The sequence below is a fragment of the Copadichromis virginalis genome, linkage group LG19 (genome assembly GCF_057382275.1).
Source record: "Copadichromis virginalis isolate Kocher_CV1m ecotype Utaka linkage group LG19, C_Virginalis_male_GT1.1, whole genome shotgun sequence".
Lineage (NCBI taxonomy): Eukaryota > Metazoa > Chordata > Actinopteri > Cichliformes > Cichlidae > Copadichromis > Copadichromis virginalis.
The window spans coordinates 30,983,100-31,011,011 of record NC_140636.1 but is presented as its reverse complement, the minus strand read 5'-3'; the positions used below and the strand labels follow the sequence as shown (position 1 = coordinate 31,011,011).

The 27,912-nt window shown below is 40.5% G+C and overlaps 2 protein-coding genes across 8 annotated transcripts; one reads left to right on the top strand and one right to left on the bottom strand.

The window, feature by feature from the left end:
- Positions 1–218: 218 nt before the first annotated feature.
- Positions 219–9,333, top strand: LOC146686474 (snake venom 5'-nucleotidase-like). Of its 3 annotated transcripts, none has more exons than XM_085441765.1 (9): positions 219–678; positions 863–1,082; positions 1,364–1,552; positions 1,733–1,930; positions 3,555–3,709; positions 3,901–4,009; positions 4,111–4,266; positions 4,944–5,144; positions 7,873–9,333. In XM_085441765.1, exons 1-9 carry the CDS (start codon positions 301–303, stop codon positions 8,028–8,030), a joined length of 1,764 nt encoding a protein of 587 aa, XP_085297891.1. In that variant the 5' UTR covers positions 219–300; the 3' UTR covers positions 8,031–9,333. The 3 variants fall into 3 exon arrangements, with proteins under 3 accessions (XP_085297891.1, XP_085297892.1, XP_085297893.1); XM_085441766.1 differs by having other exon boundaries at positions 1,364–1,556; positions 1,737–1,930; XM_085441767.1 differs by having other exon boundaries at positions 4,944–5,086; positions 7,873–8,079.
- Positions 5,978–27,912, bottom strand: LOC146686473 (sorting nexin-14-like). 5 transcript variants are annotated; one of them, XM_085441760.1, is made up of 31 exons: positions 27,348–27,912; positions 26,983–27,153; positions 26,757–26,877; positions 26,484–26,557; positions 26,035–26,113; positions 25,893–25,936; positions 25,720–25,807; positions 25,553–25,637; positions 25,318–25,474; positions 25,103–25,178; positions 24,840–24,884; positions 23,910–23,990; positions 23,570–23,684; positions 23,224–23,379; positions 22,980–23,104; positions 22,311–22,369; positions 21,858–21,884; positions 20,946–21,092; positions 20,142–20,274; positions 19,013–19,199; positions 18,796–18,879; positions 18,418–18,518; positions 16,687–16,798; positions 16,433–16,473; positions 16,162–16,281; positions 14,051–14,174; positions 12,254–12,418; positions 11,448–11,543; positions 11,228–11,319; positions 10,846–10,902; positions 5,978–9,714 (listed from the first exon to the last, which is right to left on the bottom strand). In XM_085441760.1, exons 2-31 carry the CDS (start codon positions 27,117–27,119, stop codon positions 9,673–9,675), a joined length of 2,970 nt encoding a protein of 989 aa, XP_085297886.1. In that variant the 5' UTR covers positions 27,120–27,153; positions 27,348–27,912; the 3' UTR covers positions 5,978–9,672. The 5 variants fall into 5 exon arrangements, with proteins under 5 accessions (XP_085297886.1, XP_085297887.1, XP_085297889.1 ...); XM_085441761.1 differs by having other exon boundaries at positions 5,978–9,711; XM_085441763.1 differs by lacking the exon at positions 20,946–21,092.

Below are 27,912 nucleotides of genomic sequence, written 5' to 3'. Positions count from 1 at the left end.
CTTGTGTCTTTGCATAGATGCTGTATGTGACAGCCTGACCCAGTCAAGGATAATGTTAAAAAAACAAGATAATATAGATTTAAAAGTTGATAACTTGACATTGTTTCACCTGGACACACACACACACACTGCAAACTTTCTAAGCTGTTGTGTTCTGCTAATCAGTACTCAAGTCTAATAAAACGACAAAAGACAAAACGACAGTTTATAAAACTTACAGAACGCTTTCTCTCACTAATTTTCTATGTCGGAATTTCCTGGACTTTTTCCTCCCTCTGTACTAAGCCGACGCCTCCTTCAATGTGCTATACATTCTTGGTCACAAATGCGGTTTTTACGCACGGAGACGTCATGGGTTTGCGCGCTCTCTTGACCTCGCTCTGCCTCGTTTTAAACTGCTGGAGCGGAGCGTCGACCTTCGAGCTGACAATACTCCACACCAATGACAACCATGCACGAATCGAGGAGACCGGCAAGGACTCGGGAAAGTGTCGAGCAGAGCGTCCCTGCTTCGCTGGTGTGGCCAGGAGGTTCACGAAAGTGACCGAGATCAGAAAAAAAGAGACGAACGTGGTGTTTCTGGATGCTGGAGACCAATTCCAAGGGACTGTCTGGTTCAACAACTATAATGGCGCTGAAGCCGCACACTTTATGAACAAACTTGGTTATGATGTTATGGCAAGTATTCTTTTAATTTCTATGTTGTTTGGAAACTTTTTGTGTGTTAAAGTGGTTCAAGTTTGTATTTTTCGAAGATAAGTTTCTTTAAAAAGTCAATTATGTGTTCATTTTTAAATTTTAGTAAATCATTATATTTAATGAGTTAATAAAGTAGTTGAAGTTCTTTTTTTTTGTCACATAGGCTTTTGGAAATCACGAGTTTGACAATGGAGTGGAGGGTCTCATTCAACCCTTTCTCCAGAATATAAATTTCTCTGTGGTCAGTGCAAATATTAAACCCGACCAAACCCTGGCAGAGCTTCATAAATACTACAGTCCCTACAAAGTTATCAGTGTGGGCTCAGAGAAAGTAGCTGTGGTTGGCTATACCTCAGCAGAGACGCCATTCTTATCCAGGCCAGGTAAATCTGTTCCAATGATGTCCCGCCCAATGCCCATGCTTTGTTTTTCCAGTTCGTGGATGAAGCTGGATCACAATCAGGATAATATCACTCAAATAAAACTCTCTTTCTTTATAAAGTGTCGCTGATTGTTGGTGTTTTCAGCTACATTACCAGATGTCTTGCCTTGTAATAACAACTTTCAAATTGTTATCCAGTATTTAGACGTTTTATTCACCAGTGTTTTGAAATGTGCACTGCTTGCTTGCACCCATCCGTCCCCTATTTCCTGTGCGTGTTAGGCAAACATCTCAAGTTCAAAGATGAGGTGGAGTCACTTCAAGCTCAAGTAAATAAGCTGGAAAGTCTGGGCTATAATAAAATCATTGCCCTGGGACACTCTGGTTTTGTTGTGGATCAAGACATAGCGAGACGCGTGAGAGGGGTGGATGTTGTTGTTGGAGGGCATACCAACACGTTCCTCTACACAGGTATCTCTATCCTGTTCTATTGTTATTTATTATAGTGTTTATCCAGCTGTCTCCAGACACAAAAACTGCATTTCACACATGCAACAAACCAATTTAAAGGAATGGCATGCTTCTAACCTCACTATAACAGAAAGAAAGAACCACTTAGGCTACAAACCACAACATTTTCTTTCTCTGCAGGAACGCCCCCATCTTCCGAAGTGCCAGCTGGCCCATATCCTTTTATAGTAAAATCCAACCATGGAAGAGACGTGCCAGTGGTCCAGGCTTACGCCTTTGGGAAATATCTTGGACACTTAAAAGTGACTTTTGATGATGCTGGCAATGTCATCAAAGCCGTTGGAAATCCCATCCTAATGGACAGCAGCATACCTCAAGGTAGACTAAAATATCAGATTACACTGTACACATGTTACTGTTTGAAAAGTCGAAACCATTCACTGAACCAAATAAGATTTTATCATGTTAAAATTTCTCAGTGTTCCTGGAAGTGTATTAAGGATTTGGGAAATGAGGCAAAAGTTTTATCTCTGTGAACACAAAAGAAATTGGATATAATCAGAAGCGGCAATGAGACTAAATTACTCTGAAAGAGAGAGAAAACTTTTTTAAAAGCTGGGTAAGCTCTTTAGTAAGCATTCCTGCTCCTGACGCAGAACATGAACTTTAGTGATCATTTCTTATCTCATATTTGTTTACATTACCAGGTAACTTGTTATTACTGGATTTTGATGCACACACCCATCCTTGAGTGGTGGAAAATGTTTGCACATACTTACAGCAAAGTGGGGCAAAATTGCATTGTCCAAGACTCATCACAATATCAACAAATCTTCAGTGTTAAATTCCTTTGCTGACAGTTGAACATCCAGTGGTACATAGAGGTAAAAACTGCTTTAGCTCATTTGTCTCAGTATGAAAAGAATAACAAAAACACAACACAGGACTCAGGCTCTCCCATCACATCCATTTTCTAGTAAAAGTTTACATGTGCTCACACAAATAAGAACTTTAACATTACTTACCTTTTTGAAAGATACTTCTTGTTGTTTAATGAAGTGTATTATACTCATTAAATTAAACTAGTTAGCACCTTATATCTTATATAATCTATGAATATATGTTGCAGCCACTTTCTTGGGTACAACTGCTCACTAACACAAATATCTAATCATCCAATGACTTGTTTTGCTTTTGTTTTGTTTTTTTGTCTGTCCTGTTTGGTTCTTCAGCCGTCAGAATTGATGTCTGAAGGCCAACAAAGATACCCAATGGATTTACTTTACCAAGTGGATCATGACTTGCCGTATTGGTCCATTTGATCGACTTTTGTTGTTATTATTTATTTTATTTTATTTTCAGCTGTTACAAACAGGACAGACATACCTAGGGGATAGGAAAGGGAGAAAGAAAGATGAAGGAGAAGAAAAACAGGGGAAGAGAGACAGTGAGAAAGGTCACTTAAAAAGAAATGCAAATCTGTGCATTCTGACATGTAGACATGGTTAAGATGACCTGCTGAAGTTCTAAGTGAGCACCAGAGTGAAAAAGAAATGTGATTTAAGTGACGTTGAATGTGGGTTGGTTGGCACATGGACTCGGCTGACTATTATAGAAAATGCTGATGTATTGGGATTTTCCCACCTAAGCTTCCTTTCCCGTACAGCCAGGCTTACAGAGACAGAAACAGTAACAATCACCACTTGTTACAACCAAGATCTGCAGGACATGTTGAACCTTGAAGCAGATGGCTACAGCAGCAATATGTCATTCAATATGACATTGTAACTATGATTTGCAATCTCATATTGAAAAAGTGGAGTTGTTCCTTGCTTTACAAATGCAATGTTACCATATTTGTGTAAATTCTTCATTAGAGCTCCAGGATTATCTATTTGCTCTCAGGGATTTACTCAAAATCCAATAATCTAGATTTTTTTTCTCCAACAGTCACGATCTGTGTTTTTTTTCTTCTTCTTTGTTTTGTTTTGTTTTGTTTCAGATGCGGAGATCCTTGCTGATGTTAATAAGTGGAAAACAGACTTGGCTCAATACTCGACTAAGTATGTGGGCCAAACCTTAGTCTACCTCAACGGGTCATTTGAAGAGTGCCGATTTCGGGAGTGTAACCTGGGAAACCTAATCTGTGATGCCATGGTAAAAGTTACAGGCATTTTTCACTTAGTTAACATGAGTTAAGTGTGAATTAGTGGTTATAAAAGGACTGCGTTATTTTTAAGGAAGGTGATTGATCATAACAGATATTTATGATGATAAAAGGTGACGACAAACAGCCAGAAGCAAAGAGAATTTCTCTGTCATATAATACGTCTCTTTTGCATTTACAGGTGTATCACAATATGAGGCATTCAACTGGGGAGCAGTGGAATCATGTAAGCTTGTGTATGCTGAATAGTGGGGGCATACGGACAGCGATAGACGAACGCTACAGAAATGGTAGATTTTTTTTTTCCTTTGTGCAGAATTGCCGAGTTCTTAATTCACCTTGAAGTGTTTTGTAATCTGCTGTTATTTACCTTTATATGTTGTCCTTTTAGGCTCCATAACAATGGAGGAGATCCTCACCGTGTTACCATTTGGAGGAACCTGTGACTTGGTCCAAATAAAAGGCTCAACAATAAAAAAGGCATTTGAACACTCTGTTCACAGATATGGAAGTGGAAGAAAGACTGGAGAATTTCTTCAGGTCTCAGGTCTGTGCTCCTCTGCTAACACAGAATAGTTTAATAATCTTTTATAACAAAGGGTTAGAAATACATATCTAACATGTGCTTACAAAAGTTGCACTGAAAGCATTGCTCAGCTGCAGGTGTGCCTAGTTTTGTAACAGGACATTAAATAGCATGTTATATGAATCAGTTCCTAAAGTAACCGTAATGCACATGTGTATTTAGTGCAGTGTGAAAACAATAATCAGTGGCTTTATGAGGTAGTTGAGGTAGTGTTTGTTGTCTCATCTTAGTAGACAACCCACTGTCTCCAGCCTTACACTAAACATAAAATGCTGTTGATGTTCTCCCAAAAGTATTTTAATTTGTGTTTTACTAATTCTAAGTAAACAGGACTGTGGTGGGGCATGGTTCGTGGTGCGGCTGCGGGGTGAGGCTGAGCTCAGTCAGCTCATCACGCCTCCCCTGCATGAAAGAAGAATGAACTGGGTCCTGACGTTGTTGTTGTTGTTGTTGTTGTTGTTTTGTACGTGTGGCTGGAAAGCTGCAGCCGAGAGTTGTAGAGAACAACAAGTGGTAAAAAAGAGAGTGAAACGTGTGAAGAATGTGGTCGAGTTTGTCATTGCATCGCATGCCACAAGGACACACTAGTCTCTTTATATAAATGTAAACACTATGCCATTTTTCCCTTAAATTTCCAGGCATTCATGTGAAGTACGACCTCTCCAAGCCAGTGAACCAGCGTGTAGCATCGCTGTCATTGCTCTGCACAGAGTGCCGCGTGCCCAAGTATGAACCATTAGACCCACAGAAGACATACACCGTGGTCATGCCTTCATACATGGTGGGTGGAGGCGATAACTTTACAATGATTAAGAGGGAGTTACTGAAACATAATTCAGGTGGGTGGCAGACTCTTGTTCTAAATTTATAAGCAGTTTACCTCAGGCACTTAAAAGGACCTTTACTGCATCCAGCACCAGCATCCTCTTAGTCAAAAATCACACTGACCTCATTAAAAAATGACATTTTCAATTCAAAAGGTCAAAGGTCAACCTCACACTAACATCCCTAACATCATAATCAACTCGTAGCAAAGTACCTGGCAGCTGTGAGATCCCTCTACAGTTCCCCTTTCCTTGTTTTGCATAAAGCACAAGTTTTTCTATTTTGGAAAATGAATTACATCTTTTTGTCACGAAACCTTCGTTACTCATCTTGGTTACCGGATACACGTCTTTGGCAAATCGAATGCAAACGTGTTAAGTTTCAGTGCACCTTTGTGAGCTGGATGGATACGCTTACACGCCCTATGGGCTCGCTTTAATGTTCGATGTTGGAAAAGTCACGTTAGCAACTGTTCTGTTGTTTTTCCCTCGCCTTTGTGCATCCATCAAACTGCAGATAATGGTATTTCCACGCAATTGACATAACCGCACTCTTTGCATACATTTTGTTCTTATCGTGAAGCCAAAGTATTTTGGAAAAAAAACACAATCAAAGGATATCTGCATATCTTTATTTTAACATAGTTGTTGTTTCTTTGCATTGCATTGGAGGAGCGTGCATTTTAAATATCACTTTTGTGTAACTGTGGGAAGCAAAGATTGCAATTGAGTTTAAAACTGATGCACGAATAATGATTATTTGTGCATCACATTTGTTTTGAGACTATCACTTGTGATACTAAATTTGGGTACTGATTTTTTTATATCCTCTTCGCTGCCAAATCAAATCAAATCAAATCAAATCACTTTTTATTGTCACATCACATGTGCAGGCACACTGGCACAGCACATGTGAGTGAAATTCTTGTGTGCGAGCCCCACAAGCAACAGAGATGTGCAAACACAACAACACAAACGAGCAAAATACAAGAATGGCCAACCTGAAACTAATAAATATATGTACAATATATAATAGTGTATGCATTTCTGGATGTGTATACTAAATATTTTCCTACGTGTGTGTGTGTGTGTGTGTGTGTGTGTGTGTGTGTGTGTGTGTATACACATTTTTACAAATTAAATAGTAAAAAAATAAAATAATAATAATAATAATAAAATATATAAAATATACAGAGTTGAATATGTGCAAAACAAGTGGCATTTATATACAGTGTGGAGTGCATAATGTTGAAGTTCCAGTAGTGAAGCTGAGGTGTCTATGACGTGTTCAGCAGTCTGATGGCCTGATGGAAAAAGCTGTCTCTCAGTCTGCTGGTACGGGACCGGATGCTGCAGAACCTCCTTCCTGATGGAAGTAGTCTGAACAGTTTATGGCTGGGGTGACTGGAGTCCTTGATGATCCTCCCCGCTTTCCTCAGGCACCGCTTCCTGTAGATGTCTTGGAGGGAGGGAAGCTCACCTCCAATTATCCGTTCAGAGCACCGCACTACTCGCTGGCAAACGTTTGTTTGCCAGACTGAATACTTGTGTGTTTGAAGCATCCAAGTTTAGACTTCTTCTTTGAAGGTGTTTCTGCTGCTGTGGTCCACTCCATACTCACACTCCCTTTAGAAATACATATAATCTAAATATATAAATAGAACAAAAGAGCTCATTTAGCAATCACTCCAAGACTTGGCAGACTGTTATAAAGGTTTGCAAACTTTAATGTTTCATAGTCATTTGTCCCTTGCTTTTTTTCTCCCTGGTGGAATGCAACCTGAGTCATGACCATTAATGTTTTTTTAAATAAAACATCACAGGAAGGAGCTAGACAGTGCTTTTCATGAATTAACTGGATTGTCTAAAGTGAAATTCTAACATCCTGTCCATGTTAAAATGGATGAATTCATCTGATAATGCCTAAAGTGAGAAACATTTTACGAGCGGACACTGAGAATTAACTGTGGCGCACTTGTCTGTGAAACGCATGGAAATGGGGAAAAACAACATATGGACCACACATGGAAACGCAGCCATATAACATCTGCTCTCAAGAGTTTATTCTGTGACTCAAAGTCCTGCAGTTGTTTTTAAACTTGACAACACACGTTGCAGTAAAATATCTCTGTAGTGGTATAGTGGAAAAGTTTTTGTTATCCTCAAGGCCGCACTAAAGAAGAAAAGAATAGCAGGATGTGGCTTGTGACATTTTCATTTCCAGCATTGCTTTAAGGGTTTTTGGCACTCTGGCACAGTTTATCGAAATGCTGAAACAACCATTGGACAGTTTTGCCGTAGCGCTTTGTATTAACACTTATGATTCTAAGCCTGAAAAGCTGATGATCTGCTGAGGGACATAGAAATCCATTGTTTTTGAGGATGGTTGAAGAACTCATATTAACTGTGGCAAACTTTCACACAGAGGTTGGATTTTTTTTGTTTTGTTTTTTAACTTTTTTTCCCACCCATTATTCAGAGACAGAAATGAACAACAAATCAAAGCCTGCTGTACCTGTAAACTCTTTAGTTCTCGATCTTTACTCTTGGGATTCTCTCCAGCAGGGATGTTTAAATCGTTTAAATATGTTTCTGCAGTTTTCTTTAAATTTTACAAAAATCACTCTTGAAATCGAGAATCGAGCATCATGAAGATGTTATTTATGTATTTTAATGATGTAATATTGATTCATTTAATGCCACTTTGAGATTTAAAAAAAAAAAAATTTGCCTTTTCTTGCAGGTGACTTGGACATTACCGTTTTTTCCAAGTACATCTCTGACATGAAGCGCGTGTTCCCTGCAGTAGAAGGCCGCATCACTTTCAGGAACTCTGCTGTCATTGCTTCATACAGTATTGGCTTGTTGCTGCTGAGTCTGTGTCTGTCTGTGACACTTTGATTGGCTTTTTACACTCTGGTAAACTGTGATAAATTGAAAAGCTCCAGGACTTGGTTAACTGTCTTTTCAGCTCGCTGCCCTCAAAGCTAACTAGAAGACAACAGGATTACAGGTTCAGCCTCGGGGTAGCCAGCATCCAGGTTGAAACTTATTATAACCCACAACGATTCAGCAACCCCCCAAAAAAGCATGAGCGACAGTCTTGTTTACTCAAACCGACACACAAATGTACCAAAAGAAACAACCTAAATATAAAAAGCAAAGTTATATTGAATGATAGAGCTTACTGATTGAAAGACGAGGGAGTGTATGAAGCTTGGTCAATTTTCTGAATGAGATTATTTTACAAAATAACAGTGGATAGTAAAAAGCACACAAAGCAACAACTATTCCAAATGATTTTCTTTAATTACCATTATTCAAATGCCTGAAAAACTGTGGTCAGGCAGAATGCACGTCATCTTTAAAAAGAATGTTGTTTTCATCGGGTTACAAACATGAATGCATTACTGTGTAGAAACTGTGAGGACTTGTAAACAAGCCAGTGATTTGTTGTCATGAGGACCTGTTTGATCTGCATATATGCAAAGCTGAAAGATTCATCTGCACTGAGTTCATGAATTTGTCAGTACATCTAAAATTCATATTTACAAAAGTGCTTTTAAAATTCTAAGGATTTTTTTCCTACTTTTATTTTTACACATTGAAAATACCAAAAGAAAATCTATTATTCATTGTGCATTCTGTTCATCTTGTAGTCATTCCAACATAAACTTAACTTTAGTGGGCAAATGATTGTGCTCTTTAATGAAATATTAGTATAGTGATATGTATTTGCTTGCTATGATAACTCCTTTATTAGCAGTCAGCTATTAAGCTTGTAATATTTTACATTTCTCTCAATCAAATGCCATCTTCAAACTGACTGATTAGACATAAACCCAGCCTCAGGTTAGTGCATTCCTAGTGTTCTTCTTAAGCCCAGATAAATGAGTTGGGTTACATCAGGATGGGTATCCCATCTAAAAACTGTGCCAATTTAAATCCACTGTTTGGACCACTTGGAAAATGCAGCTGACAGTGCCTTTGCCTTCCCTCCTTATATTCCTTTCCACAAGTCTTGTCTCCCTATTCCTCCTGTCTGTCCTTTGTGATTATCTACCCACCCTGGTGCCTGCTTATCCCCTATCTGTTGGTCTGCTGCTCATTATTCATACTTCTGGTTTCCCTCAAGTGTAGGTTTTGGATTTTGTGTACTATGGATTTTTCCTTAGCCCAATAAAGGCTTTCCTTTTGCTGTTTATTTCCCTGCCTTGGTCATTTGTGTCCTCTCCACCTCCACCACACCTGACAAAACTGTTAAATCACTGTCTTTTACTGTTAGCTTCTACTGCTAATAATAATACAAAGAAGAAATTGTCAGTTAAATTCTGACTTTTTATTTAGTATATACTTCATGTATGTATTTATTTTACAAATTAATGACAGATGCACCAGGGGAAACCATCTGCCTTTCCTCCTGTTGTGGGAGCAGGTATCCAGATACAGTTACTGTACATGTCAGTTATGAAGGTCTATGCGTTGGATTTAGTCTAGTGTCAGATGAGCTCGGGCATGCCAAGCATGTTGGCTCATGTTTATTTTACATCCATGGAGCCATCACAGACGTCTCCTTCTGCACCTGCTGAGAACACAAGAATGCAGGGTTAACTCAGAAGCAGATGTCTGTTGCTGTGGTTTGGTGTTTGATTTAAAGAAAATGTGAAAAAGCTTTGATTGTGTACAATCACATTTCCATAAAGTTGGGACACTGGGAAGAATAAAAATGGAATGCAGTCACATAAAGCACACCTAATTAAATATAGAAGAACAATTTAAAAAACATAAAGTGTTTATTATGGCTTCTTCTTTGCCTGATAACATGTGATTTCTGGAAGTGTTCCTGAGCACATGCTGTGATTTGCATGACAGATTCTTTCCTGTTTTTAAAGCATTGACACCTGAGGGTCCAAAGATGCTATATTGATTTTCAGCATTGTCCCTTGCACACAGAGATTTTTCCCAATTCCCTGATCTGTTGATGATATTATGTACTGTAGATGATGAGATATTTAAACCCTTCAAAGTTTTATATTGAGGAACATGATTCTGATATTATTCAACAATTTGTAGGGGCAATGTTTTGCAGACTGGTGAAATTCCGTCTTCTAAATGCTCTTTTTATGCCCAATGGTCTTGCCAAATAACCTCATTAGTTGCTAAATTTTCCTCCAGCTGTTCCTTTCTAGTACCTCTTACGTTTCAAGCCTTTTGTTGCCCTCTAACCTCTGCTCTAACCTAAATGCATCCAATTAAACCATTTTATATATATATATATTCAAAAGCAGAAGAACAGAAATAAATCCAGATATGGGGATAGGGGTAAAACAAATTCAACATCGGAATTATGCTCATAATTTTTGAGATTTTGGTGCGAATCTTCACTCCAATTGCAGAAGCATTACTGTACGACTATCCAGGTAAAGGACTTTGGCATACTTATTAACGAGTGATATGTGTGTATTTCTCCACTAAAAATGCAGTTATTTAATCTTGTATTCATTTAACATTGAACATCATCATGCAGTCTCATTCATTCACTTATGCAACGATTAACAATGATATTGCTGATAGTTATTGACTGCATGTTTTTTCATTTTTCTGTTCATTTTTTGGTATTTGGGGTTTTTTGGGTGTCAGGATATATTCACTCTCCATTCTGTGGAGGATAAGAGCCTATAGATGGGTGGGTGAACAAAAATTAATATGTGTTTACCTTGTTTAGCTCTGGAAAAAGTTCCTGAATGACGATGTCCAGCAGCACATATGTCAGCTGAGGAAGGCAAAGCAAAAAAGGTAGGAACAAGATGAGAAGCATTAAGGTCAGTCGTGTTTAAATAAAGATGGAAACACAACCAATATGCAGAACGGCAGAGGAAACTGTGTTTCAGCAAACTGCATGTTACATTGCGTACCTATTATAAAGTGCGAATGTTACATTCAGAGGTACCCCAAGTCAATTTCATTCATATACCCATCTGTCATATACTAGCACAGCTTTTTTTTCATGTCCTATCACGTTTCCTATCAGCGAAGTGCAAACATTCTGAGAAAGCAGCGAGTGTGTCCTCGCTGTTTGCGCGTGTCTGTCCTTGTACCTGTTTGTTGAGCACTGGCTGCTGTAGTCCATCAAAGAGGAGACGCACTCCTTCATACTTGGCCTCTTCTCCGATACATTTCCCCAGAAAGTCTGAAGATAAATCAAGGACAAGCCCCCAGGCGGCAATTTAAAACTCACCACTTGTCTTGTAGGTTTAGATGCCGACTACAAGTGGTCCATAAATTACAAAAGGCGACTTGGAAGAACTAAATAAATACCTGGAATATAGCTCATCATCTCCTCGAACGTCTTCTTTGCTCTCCTCTGCTTGTCTTGGGCGGGGCGAGGCGGGCTGCTTTCACAGAAAACTGAGTCTATGAGGGCAAAGATTCACTGCATGATTTCACCTCTGTTAGATTGTATTGTTTATTGTCATTTATGCTTAGAAATATTTAACCATATATGCTTAGAGGTGTATAATCGATTGTGTAGTGATAGGATGTGTGATCCTTAATAGTCTGCAAAGGCTTTGTGTGCATTCCAGAGTGTTCTGGCATTCACACCCACATTCTGGGAGCATGGGAGAGGGCATACCTTCTCTTATTGTTTTATGGCAGGATAAACGTATCTATATCTGTTTTAGTCTACGTGCCTTTTGTTTAGATGAACTGCTGGACTTCCAGACCAGCCGGTTTAGGGAAGTCATTTATGGGGTCACACTCTGACCCCCCCCCCACACACACACACACAACGCACAGGCAAGGTACTCTTTGTATGTAGACGTCATATGTTAATGAACCTATGTATATTCATGTAACCTAAATAAAAGAGCAGTGTTACGGGAGAGCGGACGAGAGCAACTGGGGTCAAGCGAAGGAACGGCGTTTGTCCGGTTCTCTCCCGTGCACGAGAAACATGAAGAACTTTGCCTACTCGTGTCTTGCTTTGCTGTGTAATTACATTGTCTTCAACGTTCCAGCGAATAGGTTTAAGCTACAAACCTATCAACCTCACTTAGTTTGTTTGTTTAAAGTTCGAGATTCTCACAAACACGCAGACTCTCTTCGGTTCCTTGGCCGTGTACCTCTAAGCAGGGTGATGAGCGAGACTAGCCGGTGCTCCTGGACCACTTGGTTGAGTTTGTACTGAAGATAATAATCTGTGTAGGCCTCCAGTGTGTTCTTGAACAGGATCCTGCCACCCATTAGCAGGTGGTGCAACCAATCAGGGACACGAAAGACGACTCTGCCTAAAAATCAAGAAGAAGAGAGAGAGCACTGATCACCTACATGACCTATCTTTTTAATATACACCAGTCAGGTACAGCATTATGACCATCTGTCTGATATTGTGTTGCTCGCAGCACTTAAACAATCAAAGCATAGACGCTCGTACCAACAAGTCCTATAAGCTGCGAGGTGAAGCCTCCATGGACTGGAGCACATCCCACAGATGCTCAACTGGACTTACATCTGGGGAATTTAGAGGCCAATTCATCACCTCAAACTTCTATACTATACATTTTTCACAGCCGTCAGGGAATACAGTTTCCACACATGTCAAAGTAATATCCACAGCAATGGCAGGACCCAAGGTCTCTCAGCAGAACACTGCCCAAAGCACCACACTGCTTCTGCGAGTTTATACTTGCCTTCTTGCCATAGTGCATCCTGGTGTCCGGTGTTCCCCAGAGAAGCTTCACACATGCACGTGATGTGACAGAAAATGTAATTCGTCAGACCACGCCATCTTCTTCTTACTCCATGGTCCAGTTCTGATCCTCACATGCCCATTGTTGGCACTTTCAGCACTGTACAGGGGTCAGCATGGGCTCCCTGACTGGTCTGCAGCTATGCAGATGCATACACAACAAACTGCAATACTCTGCGTGTTCTTACACATTTCTATCACAACCAGTAGTAACTGTTTCTGCAATTCCAGCTACAGTAGTTCATCTTTGCTCCCCATCAATGGGCCAATGAGCCATGACCCTGTTGCTGATTCACTACTGTTCCTTCCTTCACTGCTTTTGATAAGTATTGAGCGATTCAGACCAGGAACACACCACGAGCTGCAGTTTTGGAGATGCTCCGACCCAGCTGTCTAGCCATCACATTCTGGCCCTTGTCAAACTTTCTCAAATCCTTACGCTTGCCCATTTTTCCTGCTTCTAACACATCGACTTCCAGGACAAAATGTTCACTCACTGTAATTGACGTCACCTGTCAGTGGTCATCGTTATGCCCTATCAGTGTAAACTGTGTGTTTTACAATCTCTCTTTCCTCATCCCCTATTTGCCGACCTTATGGTTTCTCATTTGGTGTAAACTTAACACTGTGGACATTTTTCAATTATTTGACCTAATATTTCTTTTTTAGCAGCATGCACTTTCAGCCATATGTTTCATGGTTCTAGCGTCTGTCAGCTACACAGACCAAGACGGATGAAAGAATAAGACAAGCGGTGGAAATGGGCTTCCTCTGAAGGAAGCGAGGAGAGATAAGAAGAGGAGCTCAGTCATTCAAGAGGGAGTCAGAGTAGAGACGCTGCTTCTCTGCATCAAATGGAAGTAGTTGAGGTGGATATTGTGTCTCTCAGCTGGTTTGGAAATGTCCCTGTGCCTTCAGGGAGACGCCGAGAGAGGGTATCTCTGCTGTGGCACAACCCAGAAGTGGTTTCACAGCAGATCCACAAATGGCACATGTGGAGTATTTCACTTTAGTATTTTACCTCGCAAAACAAGTCCTTTCTGAAACACTTTCCAATAACATTTCAACCCGGTACAAATCTATCCACATCCTATGTTTAAGCATGGAAAGGAAACATCATAAATTGTGTCTGCAGAACAGACTGCAAAAAAAACCCCAAACCTCTACTTACCAACATACATCAAGTAGTCATAGACCCCTTCAATGGTGATCATTTCCATGAAGTAGTTCTGATTGTGTCTCTTCTCTGTCATCTCTGATCGGTTGGCATTGTTTTTGAAGAGGTCATTGAAGAGCTGGGGGTGAGACACTTGCGTCAGATTTTAAGACTGAAGCTCTTTCAAACACCCACTGTCTCTATCTGAGAGCATTTCCAGTTATGAGTGACTCACAAAACTCTGGCAAAGTAAATATGTAACGTCCCTATTCTTTTAGGAATATATTCAGATTTTATGTTAAGTTAAGTGGACGTGTTTGTTTAAGCACCACTTGCAAAAAGCTGTTATGATCTCATCAGTTCAGCCACTGGCAAGTTCTCAGATTAAATGCCCGAGGCCTTTCTTGGCAATGTCAGACCTCATTTAAATTTTGTGAAGTGCTACTTCACAAAATTTGTTGCAAAAATAGCGCATGTGCTGATGTTTTATTCTATTGTGTCTGTAATACTAGAATCACCATTGGCTGATTTTAATCCCATTAAACTTCCTTTTAATTCAAGACAGAGGAATCTAATAAACACTAGAGGAAACAAAATATCAGCATAAACAGTTCCATCAATAGTCGATAAAAATCACTGTCTTTGCTTTAAAAACTTTATTTAGGGGATTATTTAATCCCCTGCTCAATTTGTAAGTTTGCTACAGGGGTAAGAAGTTGCTTGTAGTTGGCACCAGGTTTGCACACATCTCAGGAGGGACTTTGGCCCACTCATCTTTACAGAAATTCTAAATCCTTCACTTTTATTGGCTGCTGCTTGGCAACTCAAAGCTTCAGCTCCCTCTATGGATTTTCTATAAGACTAAAGTCTACAGACCAGCTAAGCCACTCCATGACCCTAATGTGCTTCTTCTTTAGCTGCTCTTTTGGCGCCTTGCTGGTATGTCTTGGGTCACTGTGTTGCTAGAAGATGACGACGACCCATCTTCAGTGTTCAGGTTGCGGGAAGCAGGTTCTTGTCCAAGCGTGGCCACGTTCATTGGACCCTCAGTGCGGTGAAGACATCCTGTACCCTTAGCAGGAAAACAGCCCCAAAGTATAATGTTTACACTCCATGCTTGACTGTGGGAAATATGGTGGAGGCTTTAGGTCATACTCAGCATTTCTCTTCCTCCAAACACAGTTGATGCCAAAGAGCTTGATTGTGGTTTTATCTTCCAACAGCACTTTCTCCCAACACTCTTCTGAATCATTTTAATGTTCACTGGAAACTTAAGACAGGCTTGTAACTTCTTGAGTGGGGGGACCTTGCAAGAACTACAAGATTTCAATCCATTACGGCGTAGTGTGCTACCAATGTTGTTTTTGTTGACTGTGGTCCCTACTGCCTTCATTAACAAGCTCCTCCCATGTAGGTTGGGACTGATCTACCACCACTCTCATGATCCTCACATAATGAGGCAAGATCTTTCATGGAGCTCCAGACCGAGGGTGATTGATGGTCTTTTTATTTTTATTCTGAACAATCGCACCGGCAGTTGCCACTTCCTTCCACCAAGCTTCCTGCTGATGGTCTTGTAGCTCATTTCAGCCTTATGCAAGTTGACAATCTTGTCCTTGACATCCTTTGACAGCCTTTTTATGTCTTGCCCATTGTGATGGAAATCCATTCGGTTGGCATTTGTGCTTTATATACATAAGTTGAGATCAGAAGTCTCGACAATTGATTTTAATCTGTTTAGGTTGTAGGGGATCAAATACTTTCTCCACTCAACGACATGCAAATCAGTTCATAACTGTTATGCACTATGTTTTTTTCTGGATTTTTGATCAATTTTCTGTCTCGCTCCATTAAAAAGAAATTACCATAATAATTAGAGACTGATTTGTTTCTTTGTAAGTGAGCAAACTCACCAATTCAGCAGAGGCTCTAATAATCTAATTATTTCCCCACTGTATATCTGTAAAGCTCAGCTGCCTTGTGGACTTTTGATCAGACAGTTGTAACAGGAACAATTAATTGCAACTGAGCCTTAGGGAGGACTCTACCAGTACTCAGGATTCTCCTCAGGCTACTCTTTTAAACAATGCAGACAGTCAAAAAGCTATAAAGCCTCACTTGCCAACCTTTTTGTCATTCTCTGAGGTGGGACTCAGGATAGTGAGCTCAGGTCGGCTGGGTTTGGGTTTGGGAGATTCACAGGAATTGAAGAAGGACTGGATGAAAGGTTCCAGGTGCTGCCCTTTCTGCCATAAAAAAAAGCACACGTGCAAAATGTATATTGGGTAGTTATGGTTTCAAAAACACAAAGCTGACATTTAAAAACATCTGTATTGTGAAAGATGAGACACAAAGCACATCCTACATATTGTGTCCCAGAATAAATGCATTTCTCACCTCTTTTATCAGTTTGCTGGGGACCGACTTAATGATTTTACCTGTGAAAAATAAAAAACCTTATCTCAGTGATGTATGCTTCTGTCACGTTGTGCCTCTTTTCCAGACACATCTCTTCTCATCCAACCCAAGGTCAGCCTGATCAAACATTTCCACAGGCTGTTTAAACATCATCTATTTTGCACATTTGTTTAAACAAAGCGTCTGTCACATTCTCTGCAGCCAGGTCAGAGAGAATGTGCCTCATACTGTACCGAGGTTCACGTCAGGTAACATCCTGTCCAGGAACTGAGACTCCATGCTATGAGGAGACAGGAAGTCGGCCAGTAGCTGGCTGTTGCTCAGCTCTGGGTGCTGCAGGAGTTTCTGCAAAGTAAACAGATAATGAAAACACAGATTTGTTCTGTAGCTGAAAATCAATCACAGGACTGCAGATTTATTGTGTATGATCAAATGTAAGCAGATACAAGTGCTTTACTCGTTTTTAGAACAAAGCAGACTGTGGATTTTCAAGAGCTTTATGTGGGTTTTTCTTCTTATAAAGCCTCCCAACCAAGTTTGGATTAGTGCTTACTACTTTCCACAGAACATTGCAACTTTTAAAATTAATTCCCAAGCTTTCAAAGCAGCCTCTTGGTGTGCCTTGAAAAAACTTATTTCAAGGTAATTAATCCATCACAGTGAACACTTTTACTGCTTTTTGTGTTGTCTCTTGTGATTCTGTACTGATGGTCCTCCAGGTGGGGACCATTTAAAAATCTTTCCTTGCCGAGTTTTGTCATTTTTCTCTATAAATGTTCAACAGTTAAGACTCAAATTTTATTCCTTGAAGTGTTTAAGGACCTTGGCAGCAACTGCAGAGACTGAATTGTGTTTTATTCAGTTTTTTCCTCTGTGTTTTTGAAAAGCTGCTCTTAGAATCACCAAATGAAGCAACGACAAAGATATTTTTCTCTCTTTACAAGAAGTGACTCAACCACTGACTAAGACTGATTAAGATGACTTTAAATGTTTCTTTTTTTCTGAAACCTAATTTGAAGTATTCTTGATAAACGCATACGCACAGAAAACTACACCCAAAAACCTTTCAACAATGTGTGTGTGTGTGCGTACGTATTTCAAGCTAATTTGTTCGTAACCTTCTCACCAACCGCCTCCCCTCAAAGTCATTTTCTTAGTTTTTATTATTTAGTTATTTGAAGACGTTTTCACAGTACAAACCATGATTCAGCAACTTTTAGAATCACCTCTAGCAGCAATAAGTTGAAGTAAACATTTTCTGTATTTTTTTTTTTATTTATTTGAGGTTCGTTTTAAAATTACACTTGATGCCCCCAGGTTATATTCATCAATTTTACTATATTTACTCCAAACATCTTATATTAGGAGAATATTCTTTTAATTAATACTAGAAAGTCATCAGGTTCCAATATATATTTTGCAGAAAATGCATAAACTAAATGCATAGTGCTAAATGTCAGGTTTTGCTATTAGAATTAACAATAGGATGCACATTTTTGTATATTATGTTTATGATTATTAGGGTTGGGTACATGTAGACATAAATATATACATACACTACAATCATCATAGTACGATTATATAAAGAAATTATATAGCAAAATGTTAAAAGTGTAGCTACACAGTAATTACTTAAAGCATGAAACTTTTAAAAGTGATTATTGTAGCTGATCAAAACCTGTTATAATGCCTAGGTACAGTATATATTACACCTATCTAAATGCTACCTCATTAAAAAAGCATTTGCATTTCAACATCAGAGATGGTCACACTTGCATGATCCTTTCATCAAGTGCATTTGATTGGACTATTATTAGCATCATAATTTCTATGGAAGCAGTAAGGCTGTACTCAATGTTTCACAGCACTTCATGGAGTCCTTTGAAAACTTTCTTTTTCACATGACTGAGTATCGTGCCTAGTGCAATTCAGAAGAAAAGGCCAAGAGAAGCGCAGATATCTACCTGAAGATATTCCTGAAATTCCTCCCTCTTCGATGTCAGAAATTCGTAATTCTTGGGACCAATTATTCTCTTTGAGGGCAGCTGCGCATCTGGAAATGAGCCTGCAAATGGTGTAAGATTTCACAAAGACAAGTGTTAAAAATGTGTCTCTCTTTAACTGGAACATAACAGCCGTGTAGTTTCCAAGTCCCCAAATAAGGCAACAGGCCCATTCAATGTTCTTCGCTTCTAAAATGTAAGTTTACTTGGAAGTAATAATCTGGGATTTTTCTGTGGAGTCGACGACGTCATTTTCATGGGAAAATTCCTTCCTGATGGCCTTGAATGAAAAACAGAGCAGTGCATGTGCTCTAAATTAGCATTATGTAGAAAACCTACCATGAAACTCGGTGAGCTTTGACTCTAGGACATAGAACTCCAAATATCTCCTGTACACAGACCAGTGCTCAGTCTCATGTCCGACTGCAGAGAGTAAAACAACAAGGTTTAATTAATGACCCCAAACCAAAACAGCTCATCACACTAGTTAATGGTTACCTAATAGTATTACAGATTATTTACAAGTACGCTTTAATGAAGGTCCGCACAGCCTCACCTGCCTTCCGGTCATTGCGCTCTACATCAATACAAAACACTGGAATGCGCTCCCTCTTTACGTCGTCATCGTAGAAATCAATGTACGGGATTGTGATGTTCCAGGCTGAGAGGTTTCGCGGGGTGCTCGGGGTGGAGGCCGCCTCCATAGGGGGGTCATCTTCCAGCACCATCATGGCTTCCTCCACCTTGAATAGAAGGAAGTGAGAGTGGTTGAGGTCAAGGCTTTGCAGAGTACACGATAGATGAACAACACGACCACTTTTATGCTGCAAAACACACAAAGGTAGAGGCCTGACTTTGTGTATGTTTTTTTTTTTACCTTAACCATATAATCTACTCCTATCAAAATTACTATTAAATTGAACAGCAAATGCGAAGATCAGGGACAACTAAACAAAAAAAAGGTGACTGAGACCTGACCACAAGTAAGGGAAGTGCAACGTATACACAGGATATCCCTTTACAATAAATGCCGAACAAGGAATTAACAGAGTGAAGACTGTAAAGTGCTGTAACAGACTGTGTTTGAAGTCACATCAATATAAATTTACAAAAGCTCTTAAACTAGCGGATTTTCATTCATCTGACACTCTTTTTTTTAAATTTCTTTCATTTAAGGTGGATATTTAGTCATTTTCGCAGGTCATCTTTGTGGTTTCACAGGGAAACTCTTGCTCTTTAAAATCAACACTATCTACTGTAAAACAGGCAAATTCATGGACTCCACCTCAGAAAACGCCAGAACCCAAACGTTGGATTTAAATATTGGAAAAATAGACAGATATTTTATTATGCCTGAAGAGATCAGCAAAAAACAAGCTTTGTCAAACTCGGCAGAGTCTGCAAATTGCACTGAAAACCTTGAAGATTTGCCCATAAGGTAGAATTAATAGACTCTGTGGCTTTGTTTTCTTTACTCACCAGCGCCCCCATGTGGGAATCACTTCAGGAGACCCTCAATATGACTTGAAGACTCTGTTTGCAGTTACTTCTAATAAATTTGACACGCTGCTTTAAATTTGACATGCAGTTTAACCCTAAAAAGCAACTATCACCACGTGAGCATTATTTTATACACTATCATCATCTTATAATGAATGTTTAGGACACTTTTAGATGTGCCTTACCATATCATCCTCCCCCTCTACCAGCCCATAGGATGGCAGCATGGCTCCTTCCATCGTTGTGCTCTTGAACACTCCTTTGATCTTACTGCCAATGCGGCTAATCCCAAAGGACTCGCCCCTCTTAGACGTACTCCTGCAGTTCAAACAAGGAGGCTATTAAACACGGAGCAAAGGAGGAGATGCGCTTGGCTTCAGCAAAGCGCATGCAGCTTCAGAGAGGTGACAGAGCAGGGACTGTAGGGAAGAAGAAGCAGCTTACTGTATCTGTATCATGGGAGGTAAAAGCTAATCTAGCCAAACCAATGAGAACGTTTAACTTCACAGTCAACAATAATCAACACAATAAAATGCCTGCGTTATTGGTAAAGCGCTGCAGAGCCACAAAAAACACACACACACACACACACACACAACAAAGCACTGAGCAGTGATGAACAGATGTGAAGCTTGGAGGGGATATTTTCAGGGTGTAAAAAATGCTGATGATGATCAGTTACCTGACAACCGATAAAAAGCACACAACATCACAGTTGCTCTGTGTGAGTGCCGGTTTGCTCACGTAAAATAAAAATCACCACATGACGCACAGAGATACGCCTACTACACAAGAAGCCGAGCACAGAAAAAGTGGCTGCGGTGTCAAAAACAAGACTGGAGGAAACAAAACGACAAATTAAAACAGGATCCCGTGCATAGACCCCACCATGCAGGCGTCCGGCTGGGACTGGGGTCACATGGGTGTGAAACTGGATAGCATGACATCACACTGAGCGACCTGTGACAGACAGATGGACCCTGACTTACTTGGGTGATGAGTGGCGGTGGGATAGCGAGCCATATGGGAAGTTTGTGAACGTGGACTGGGCATGGAGGGAGTTACAAGATGCAGGTGAAGAGCTGCCAGAGGCGGTGAACAGTGAGGACGGGGACTCGGGGCTCCAGTCCCAGGAGCTATAAGCAGAACAGGGTCACATCCCCACGGGCAAGAGGAGGGAGCGGATCGTGGATCATACCAGGGCAGGCAGTATGGTGGTCACAGAATCAGAGTGGACATACGGTCACAGACACAGGCACGATGGTGGAAATACACAGATGGGCGTAATGGGCAGACAAACGGGCAGAGGTGGAGAAGGTTTCTTAATCGCAGGTATGGAGGAAGGTTAGCCTCGAAACTGGTCACATGTGATTGTGGGCTGCGAAAGCAATTATATGCTATCCCAGCTATCATTTTGAGTGGCGTAATTTATGCTGCTTTGGAAACTGCCTTTATAACAAGTTTGCTTTCAGGTGTTGGAAATGAAACAGAAAATGAGTTTTCCTTCATTTTAATTCTCTCATTTTGGATATAATGCTTTTATTAGCTTTATCTGCTCATAGGCTTACTGGTGACACATGCTATGATTAGCTCATAAAGGTCAGTTTACTCAGTGTTCTCTCTTTTTGCAGCTACAGCACACTCACCAAATAAAACATGTATTTAGGGGTGAAATGAGATGAGTGCTAAAAGATTATATATCATTATCGCAGTATCAGCTAGTGCTTATGAAACTGAAGCCCTCCTTGACGGCTCGGGCCCAGGCAGGGCACAGTGATTCTGTTAAAAAAAAAAAGGCAGCACATCTTTAATCTTAAGTATGAAGTGTCTTTTGGAACCTTGCGTGCAGCACTACTCAGCCAGCCACTGTTCTGATCAGCACACTGACGACTTGTACTCACCGAATGTCATCCAAACTGACGCTATTTCTGGAACAATATGCACAAGGAGTTAGTGGCTGGGCCGCGTGGCCACGTACACACCACACCCCGCGATAGAAAACATGACAGTCGATCCATGGCTTCAGCTCAGTTACAGCTATACTGCAGTGGTCTAATATAACTTGCATTACAAGAAAATGGGTTGCTTCTATACAGCTTGGTTACAGTTATGTTTATGTGTGACGCAGCTGGCTCATAGCATATCCAGGGACAGGGATTTATGTACGTTTAATAGGGAAACCAGGAAAACTGGACGTGGAAGAAAACACAGAAATTTACTGTGTGTCTAAAATCTTAGTTAACAGTGAATTTGTGTTTGCGCTGTTTTCTGTTTCTATATTTTCTGAAAGTCCACCTGTGCATCATTATGCTAAACTTTTATGCTGTTACACACAAACATAAAGTGAAACCTACCTGCTCATTTTGGAATTTCTGGCAGGGGACTCGGCCCCTCTGAGAAGCTGCCGAAAGTACTGTGGAAAAAAGGTCACGGGAATCAAACAACACATATGGAAAATCTGGTACAGTATGCAAGCTAAACTCAAGGAACATGCCATATCTATTGACCTCTTAATGCCTAAACAATAATAACCACTGATGCCCAGTTTATTTGGGAGCAAGAACAGGGGTGGCAACTAAGTAGAAAATAACCTCGCATTGTTATCCAGACACTATTCACACAGGGCTATGGCCTGCTCTGAACAATGGCTGAGCTCTGGTCCACCCAGCTGAATTCAATGAAATTGCTTCTGAGGGGTGAAATTCAGCTTGGCAGTTTGGCATAATGCCAGCGCCGGCTCATTGGCCGGTTGCGCGTCTGATATTGATGACAGGGCCGATAGCGGTTGGTAGCTGGGGGGATGGAAAAATGGGTCTGAGTCAACAAATTCCAGTTGAGTTTGAGTTTAAGCATTTTACAGATATAGTTTTGGTACATCTGAGACAATAAAAATACTAAATTTAAGGAATGATCATTCAGTCTCAACTTAAAGACCCATAATTTAGACAGGAAAATGCTTAAATCTGGAAATCAAGCTGGGTGACAATAGGCTTAGTGGTTTCTATTGAGGTGTGGGCGCTAACCTCATCGCTGTGGCAGAACATGGGGGTGAAAACATTCTCCAGAAGAGAGAGGACGTGCTCGTAGGCTTCAAACAAGCACCTCATGGTCTGCAGTTTCACCACCTCCCCATAAGGACCCTCAGCAACTAGGACGTTCAACAAAAACACACAAGCGAGTTAGAATACTACACAGCATGCATACTCATTAAGGCACACCTAGGATGTTTAAGACACTTTAACTTCGATAATGACTCCTGTCACATACTGTTGCGTATTTCTTCCACTATAAAGGGGTCAAAGCGGATTTTGTCAACACTCTCGTCCAAGCAATAGGTCTCGTAGATCTTCTTCACTTCCTTATGGAGCATCATCTTCTCTGAATCCAACAGCTCAGGGCACAGAATCCTGTCGTTGAACTCCTCTGAGAAGTTAAGAGAGTCAGACATCAATACGTCACAGTGATAGGTTAACTCTGCCACCCATGAGTGGTAATTTTTCCTGATAATTTCAGATGGGGTGATGAAAAGCTGTTGACTGACAGAACTGAGTAATTAAGGTAACAACAACGATTAACAACTACTAACAATTTAGAGAAAAAACTGAATACTTGCCAACTGCGAGACAGAATTGGAGGACATGGACAGCGCCTTCTTGCTTTAGGAAGTTCATAAAGCGAAAGAGAAGGTCTTGCTGTTCTCGAATTTCCTTCAACTCCAGCTTTAGCACCTGATACAAAGGCAGGAAAAAATGGATTAATATACTCTATAAAGCATTGCCTGCTATATTCCTCCTGCTTCTATTAGGCTTACGCTGTCCCATATACCAGCTACACATTGTCACTAGGTTTTTGCTTAATGCCAGATGGCTTTTGTTTCAAAGACGGCTTGCAGTTGAATTTTTGTAGGTTTTTAATGAATTACTTCACTCTCCTAGATGAAAGCAAACACTTACTGAGGGCTTTTTGCTGCGAGTATCAGAGTACTTTTGTAGGAAAGGAACCAGTGTTGAAGTGGGCTCTGTGGCTTCTTCAGGCTGGAGTGAACAAGTCGGGAAAAATTAAATACACGTTTAAAATTCACAGAAGATACACTCACCCTTCATTCTGTTAGGTATGCCTATGCCAGTTCGGAAGAAGAATCAGAACGGAGAAGAAAGGAGATTTAAGTGGATTTCTATGTGGCATGGTTGCTAGTGCTAATACAGGCTGGGCTGAGTATTTCAGAAACTGCTGATCTACTGGGATTTACTCCACACATCCATCTCAAGAAAATGGTCTGAAAAAGAGAAAATATCCCATGAGCAGCAGTTCTCTACATGAAAATGCCTTGTGGACGTCACAGGTCAGAAGACAGTGGCCAGACTTCTGGCTGCTTTGAGCAGACAGGATAGGAGGGCGACAGTAACTCAAATAACCACTCATTACCAGGGTATCCAAAACAGCATCTCTGAATGCACAACATGTTGAACACTGAATCAGATGGGCTACAGCAACAGAGGACCACACAAAGATTCACCAAAATTGGACAACAGGAGATTCAAAAGACATTATCTGGTCTGAGTCTGAATTTCTGCTGCGACACTTAAAGGGAAGGGTCAGAATTTAATGTAAAGAGCATGAAAGCATGGATGCATCCTGCCTTATACCAATAACTCAGACAGGTGGTGCTGGTGTAATGGTGTGGGGATATTTTCTTGACACACACTGAGTACTGCTGCTGACCATGTCCATCTTTAATAACCCAGCCAACAAACCTGCTTTATGCCACAAAAATTTGAGTTCAGAAAGCAAAAGATCGACCTGACTTGTTACTAGAAAGGTGAACCAAACAGAGTGACTGGTGAGTGTAAATGACAGCCAGTTACAGTCCAGTATATACTTACAGGTGAGTTGTCAATGAATATCAAAATTAAATGATTCGCTGTGTCCTGAATTTAAAAAAAAAACACACAAAAAAGCAGTCAGTAAGTTTCAAACTCAAGTGTAGCGCTGTAAGTAATGTTTTGATTTGTCTTTTATTTGCATTCTCATAATACTGCACATTAGCACTGGTTAAAGGACTATAAAAGAAATATCCTGTTAGACTGGCAAAGACAAAGACACGTTCAAGGGAAAAAACAGCTTTGGATTTCTATTCTACACTCACAGGATCAGCCAAGTAGTCCATCGAAGGAAGGAAGACAGAACCAGCCAAAACCTCTCTTATCAGGAGTGTAAGAGATCTGAGAGAATGACGAGATACAGAAGCAGGAAGTAAGAGAATGAAGCAATAAAGAATCATGCTGTGCATTCCTGTTGTGACTTAATTGGATAAATTTATGGTTGCAGTGCATGGGCTTTACTTCCAGAGCAGTCAGTTACCTGCAGTCTGTGGCCTTGGGCGGCAGGATGTAAGGGAACAGTATCTCAGTCAGCTTCCTGAGGTAGAGAAGTTCATCTCTGCGACTGCGAAGAGCCACGTGGAGATCAGGACCATATTCCTCCAGGGCAGCTTGTTGAAGATACTCTATGTTTTTTACTGAAAAGAAACCAAAAAACATTTTTATGATAAAAGAAATAAAAAACAAACTGCTCTGTGTGATTATATCTGCCATACCCTTCTGCCTTGCTTTGCTAATAATTTCAATGTGCTTCATGGAAACTTTAAGGAGCTTTTTTGTGATGAGAGATGCCACATCCACCTAAGAGAGAGAGACAAGTTTATTTAAAAATGATGAAGACCAGTTTAAAAAGTTTTTTGTCTTTATAGAGTCTAAGTTTCACCTTCTGAGTCCGACGAACCAGCACGGCTGCAAAGAAACGCAAGGTCACTCTCAGCTCGTCGACAAACGCCTCGTCGTCTGTGATGTCTCTGAAAGGAAAAAGAAATCTGTCCCCTCACTTCACAGGACACAACACAGTTTGAACTTCGGAGGAAGGATACAAGAAACTCTTACCTATACCAAGGATATACAAAATTTTCCAGAACAAGCTCTAGAATCTAAAATAAAAACAATAGATTTTATTGTGCCATAATTTGATAGATTAATTTAATGTTTATTTAAGAATAATGACGTGTGTAACAAATATGTCTATTACCTCTGAGAGTGAGGCATCCACTTTAGAAGGAATTTTCAGGTCAAGCCATGGCTGATAGTTTTCCAGTAACAGAGTCGGTCTATAAATATGAACGAAATTTTTTTTAAAAAGGAATGAAATGGAAAAAATTCAGTATCATCAGCAGAGGAAGACAGAAGAATCCAGTCTGGCCACTAGATGGCATTGCTAAATCTCCCATGACCTAATAAGTAGGTAACTTATTGTTGTCAACCCAGTAATGAGGTTATATATATATATATGTATAGCATACGTAGTAACACAGTGATATGGACTTGGTCACAGATAATCTGTAAACAACATCAGGCATTAAGCATTTATTATGCTAAATATATAACTGCTGCTGAAATAGTTATAAGGTTTCAATAAAACACAAGTCAGCTTCTGTCCAGTCTACGACCGTTGCACAACAGCATAACCACGTCACTCACCTGTGCCTTTTGCACTTGATTTTTCCACAAACAGCACAGCTGTGGCCCAGCGGAAACAGCTCCTGCTGGTACGACTACAAGATAAAGTCAACAGCAAAGATTATGAACTGCTGCTGCTTGCTTTTGTGCCTTTTTATTCATCATCATCAATGTATAAGTAAGCAATGGCATGCTTCCAACAAGTGATAGACATTACATATATTTCTATCAGTTGTGGCACTCAGAGTGTGGAGGCTGTATCCTCCTAATTTGTTCAGTTAAATTCTAACAGACCTTGATTCTTGGTTTAATGGAGACTAAGATGTTAGGCAGCAGAGACTCAGGCCCCAGGGAGCAGTAGAAAGTGACGACTCCAGCCAGGAACGACCAAAACACCATTATAATGTGAATATATCTGTAGTAAAAAGGAGGTGTGAGGTATAAATGAATAAAAACATGGTAAGCTATGAAGTGAAATTGAGTGGGCTGCAGGTTTGCCTATGTAGAGTGAACTAGTTACCTGTTCAAAAGCACAGTGGAGAGAAGCAGGACCAGCAGAAGGAAGCAGAACACTGGATATTGTCGACCAAGCTCTCTGAGCCGGTCCACCTTTACCCTGCGTCTTAATTTCTGCAGATAAGCCCGGATGCATCCCATCTTTGTCTGTCAGCATCCAGCCTACTGCATATTACTGTAAATAAATAAAGGTCGCATTACGAAGTGGCTGCAGGCTACAAATAAATAAGGGCGTGTAGCAGGAAGCAAGAGCTCCTTACTCAAAGTCACAGTATTTTATTTTATTTTATTTTTTTTTTAAATCTATCTATTCCGCTTAACATACGTATCAGGTTGCACTGATTTTAACATATCTACTCAAGCACTTACTGTAAGTGTACGGCGGACGATATGGGCCATTTTTCACTGTAGTTCAGGCGCGACACCATAATGAATTTGCAAAAACAAAATAAATTCATAAGCAGGTTGCCTGTGTGCAGGATGAGCGCAGAGAGCAGAGCCGCGCACAGCTGTGAGCCACAGCAGGATTAGTGGCAGTTACACAGCATCATTCGTGCGTGGACCGTCCTAAAACTCTGATAGGTTGCCGTTTTGGTTAATGGCCGCGGTCCTGTCACGGGCATAGCTGTCCATTGAGGAGCAGCAGCAGCGGCGGTGGTTGGTGCCTCGGTTGTCAGCGCTGGAGACGTGTGATGTCACCTCCGCTGCGCTCCCAGCAGCAGTAGCTGCTACTGGCTCCTGTAGTTTAGCTCTGAGGTAACGGACGTGTCCCCCACATATTCCCCTTGAAATGAAACCCACGCCAAGGTGCCCGGATCAAGGAGACGAGTCCCGGAGCGGAGTAGTGCTCACTGGAGCGGCCATTATTTATATTATTGTCACATTTAACGGACTCGAAGCGAAGCACCATTGATTTGTGTGTGTGGTAAACAGC

What these genes read in the sequence shown, in the direction of transcription:
- LOC146686473 (XM_085441760.1), bottom strand. Translation starts at nt 27,119, where the DNA reads ATGGGATGCATCCGGGCTTATCTGCAGAAATTAAGACGCAGGGTAAAG. An exon ending in TGTTCTGCCACAGCGATGAG is followed by an intron (nt 22,370 to 22,979) that starts GTTAGCGCCCAC and finishes TTTTTTCCACAG; the next exon opens with TACTTTCGGCAGCTTCTCAG. An exon ending in GCTCATCACCCTGCTTAGAG is followed by an intron (nt 11,544 to 12,253) that starts GTACACGGCCAA and finishes TTGCCCTCATAG; the next exon opens with ACTCAGTTTTCTGTGAAAGC.
- LOC146686474 (XM_085441765.1), top strand. Translation starts at nt 301, where the DNA reads ATGTGCTATACATTCTTGGTCACAAATGCGGTTTTTACGCACGGAGAC. An exon ending in AACTTGGTTATGATGTTATG is followed by an intron (nt 679 to 862) that starts GCAAGTATTCTT and finishes TTTGTCACATAG; the next exon opens with GCTTTTGGAAATCACGAGTT. An exon ending in GTTACTGAAACATAATTCAG is followed by an intron (nt 5,145 to 7,872) that starts GTGGGTGGCAGA and finishes CTTTTCTTGCAG; the next exon opens with GTGACTTGGACATTACCGTT.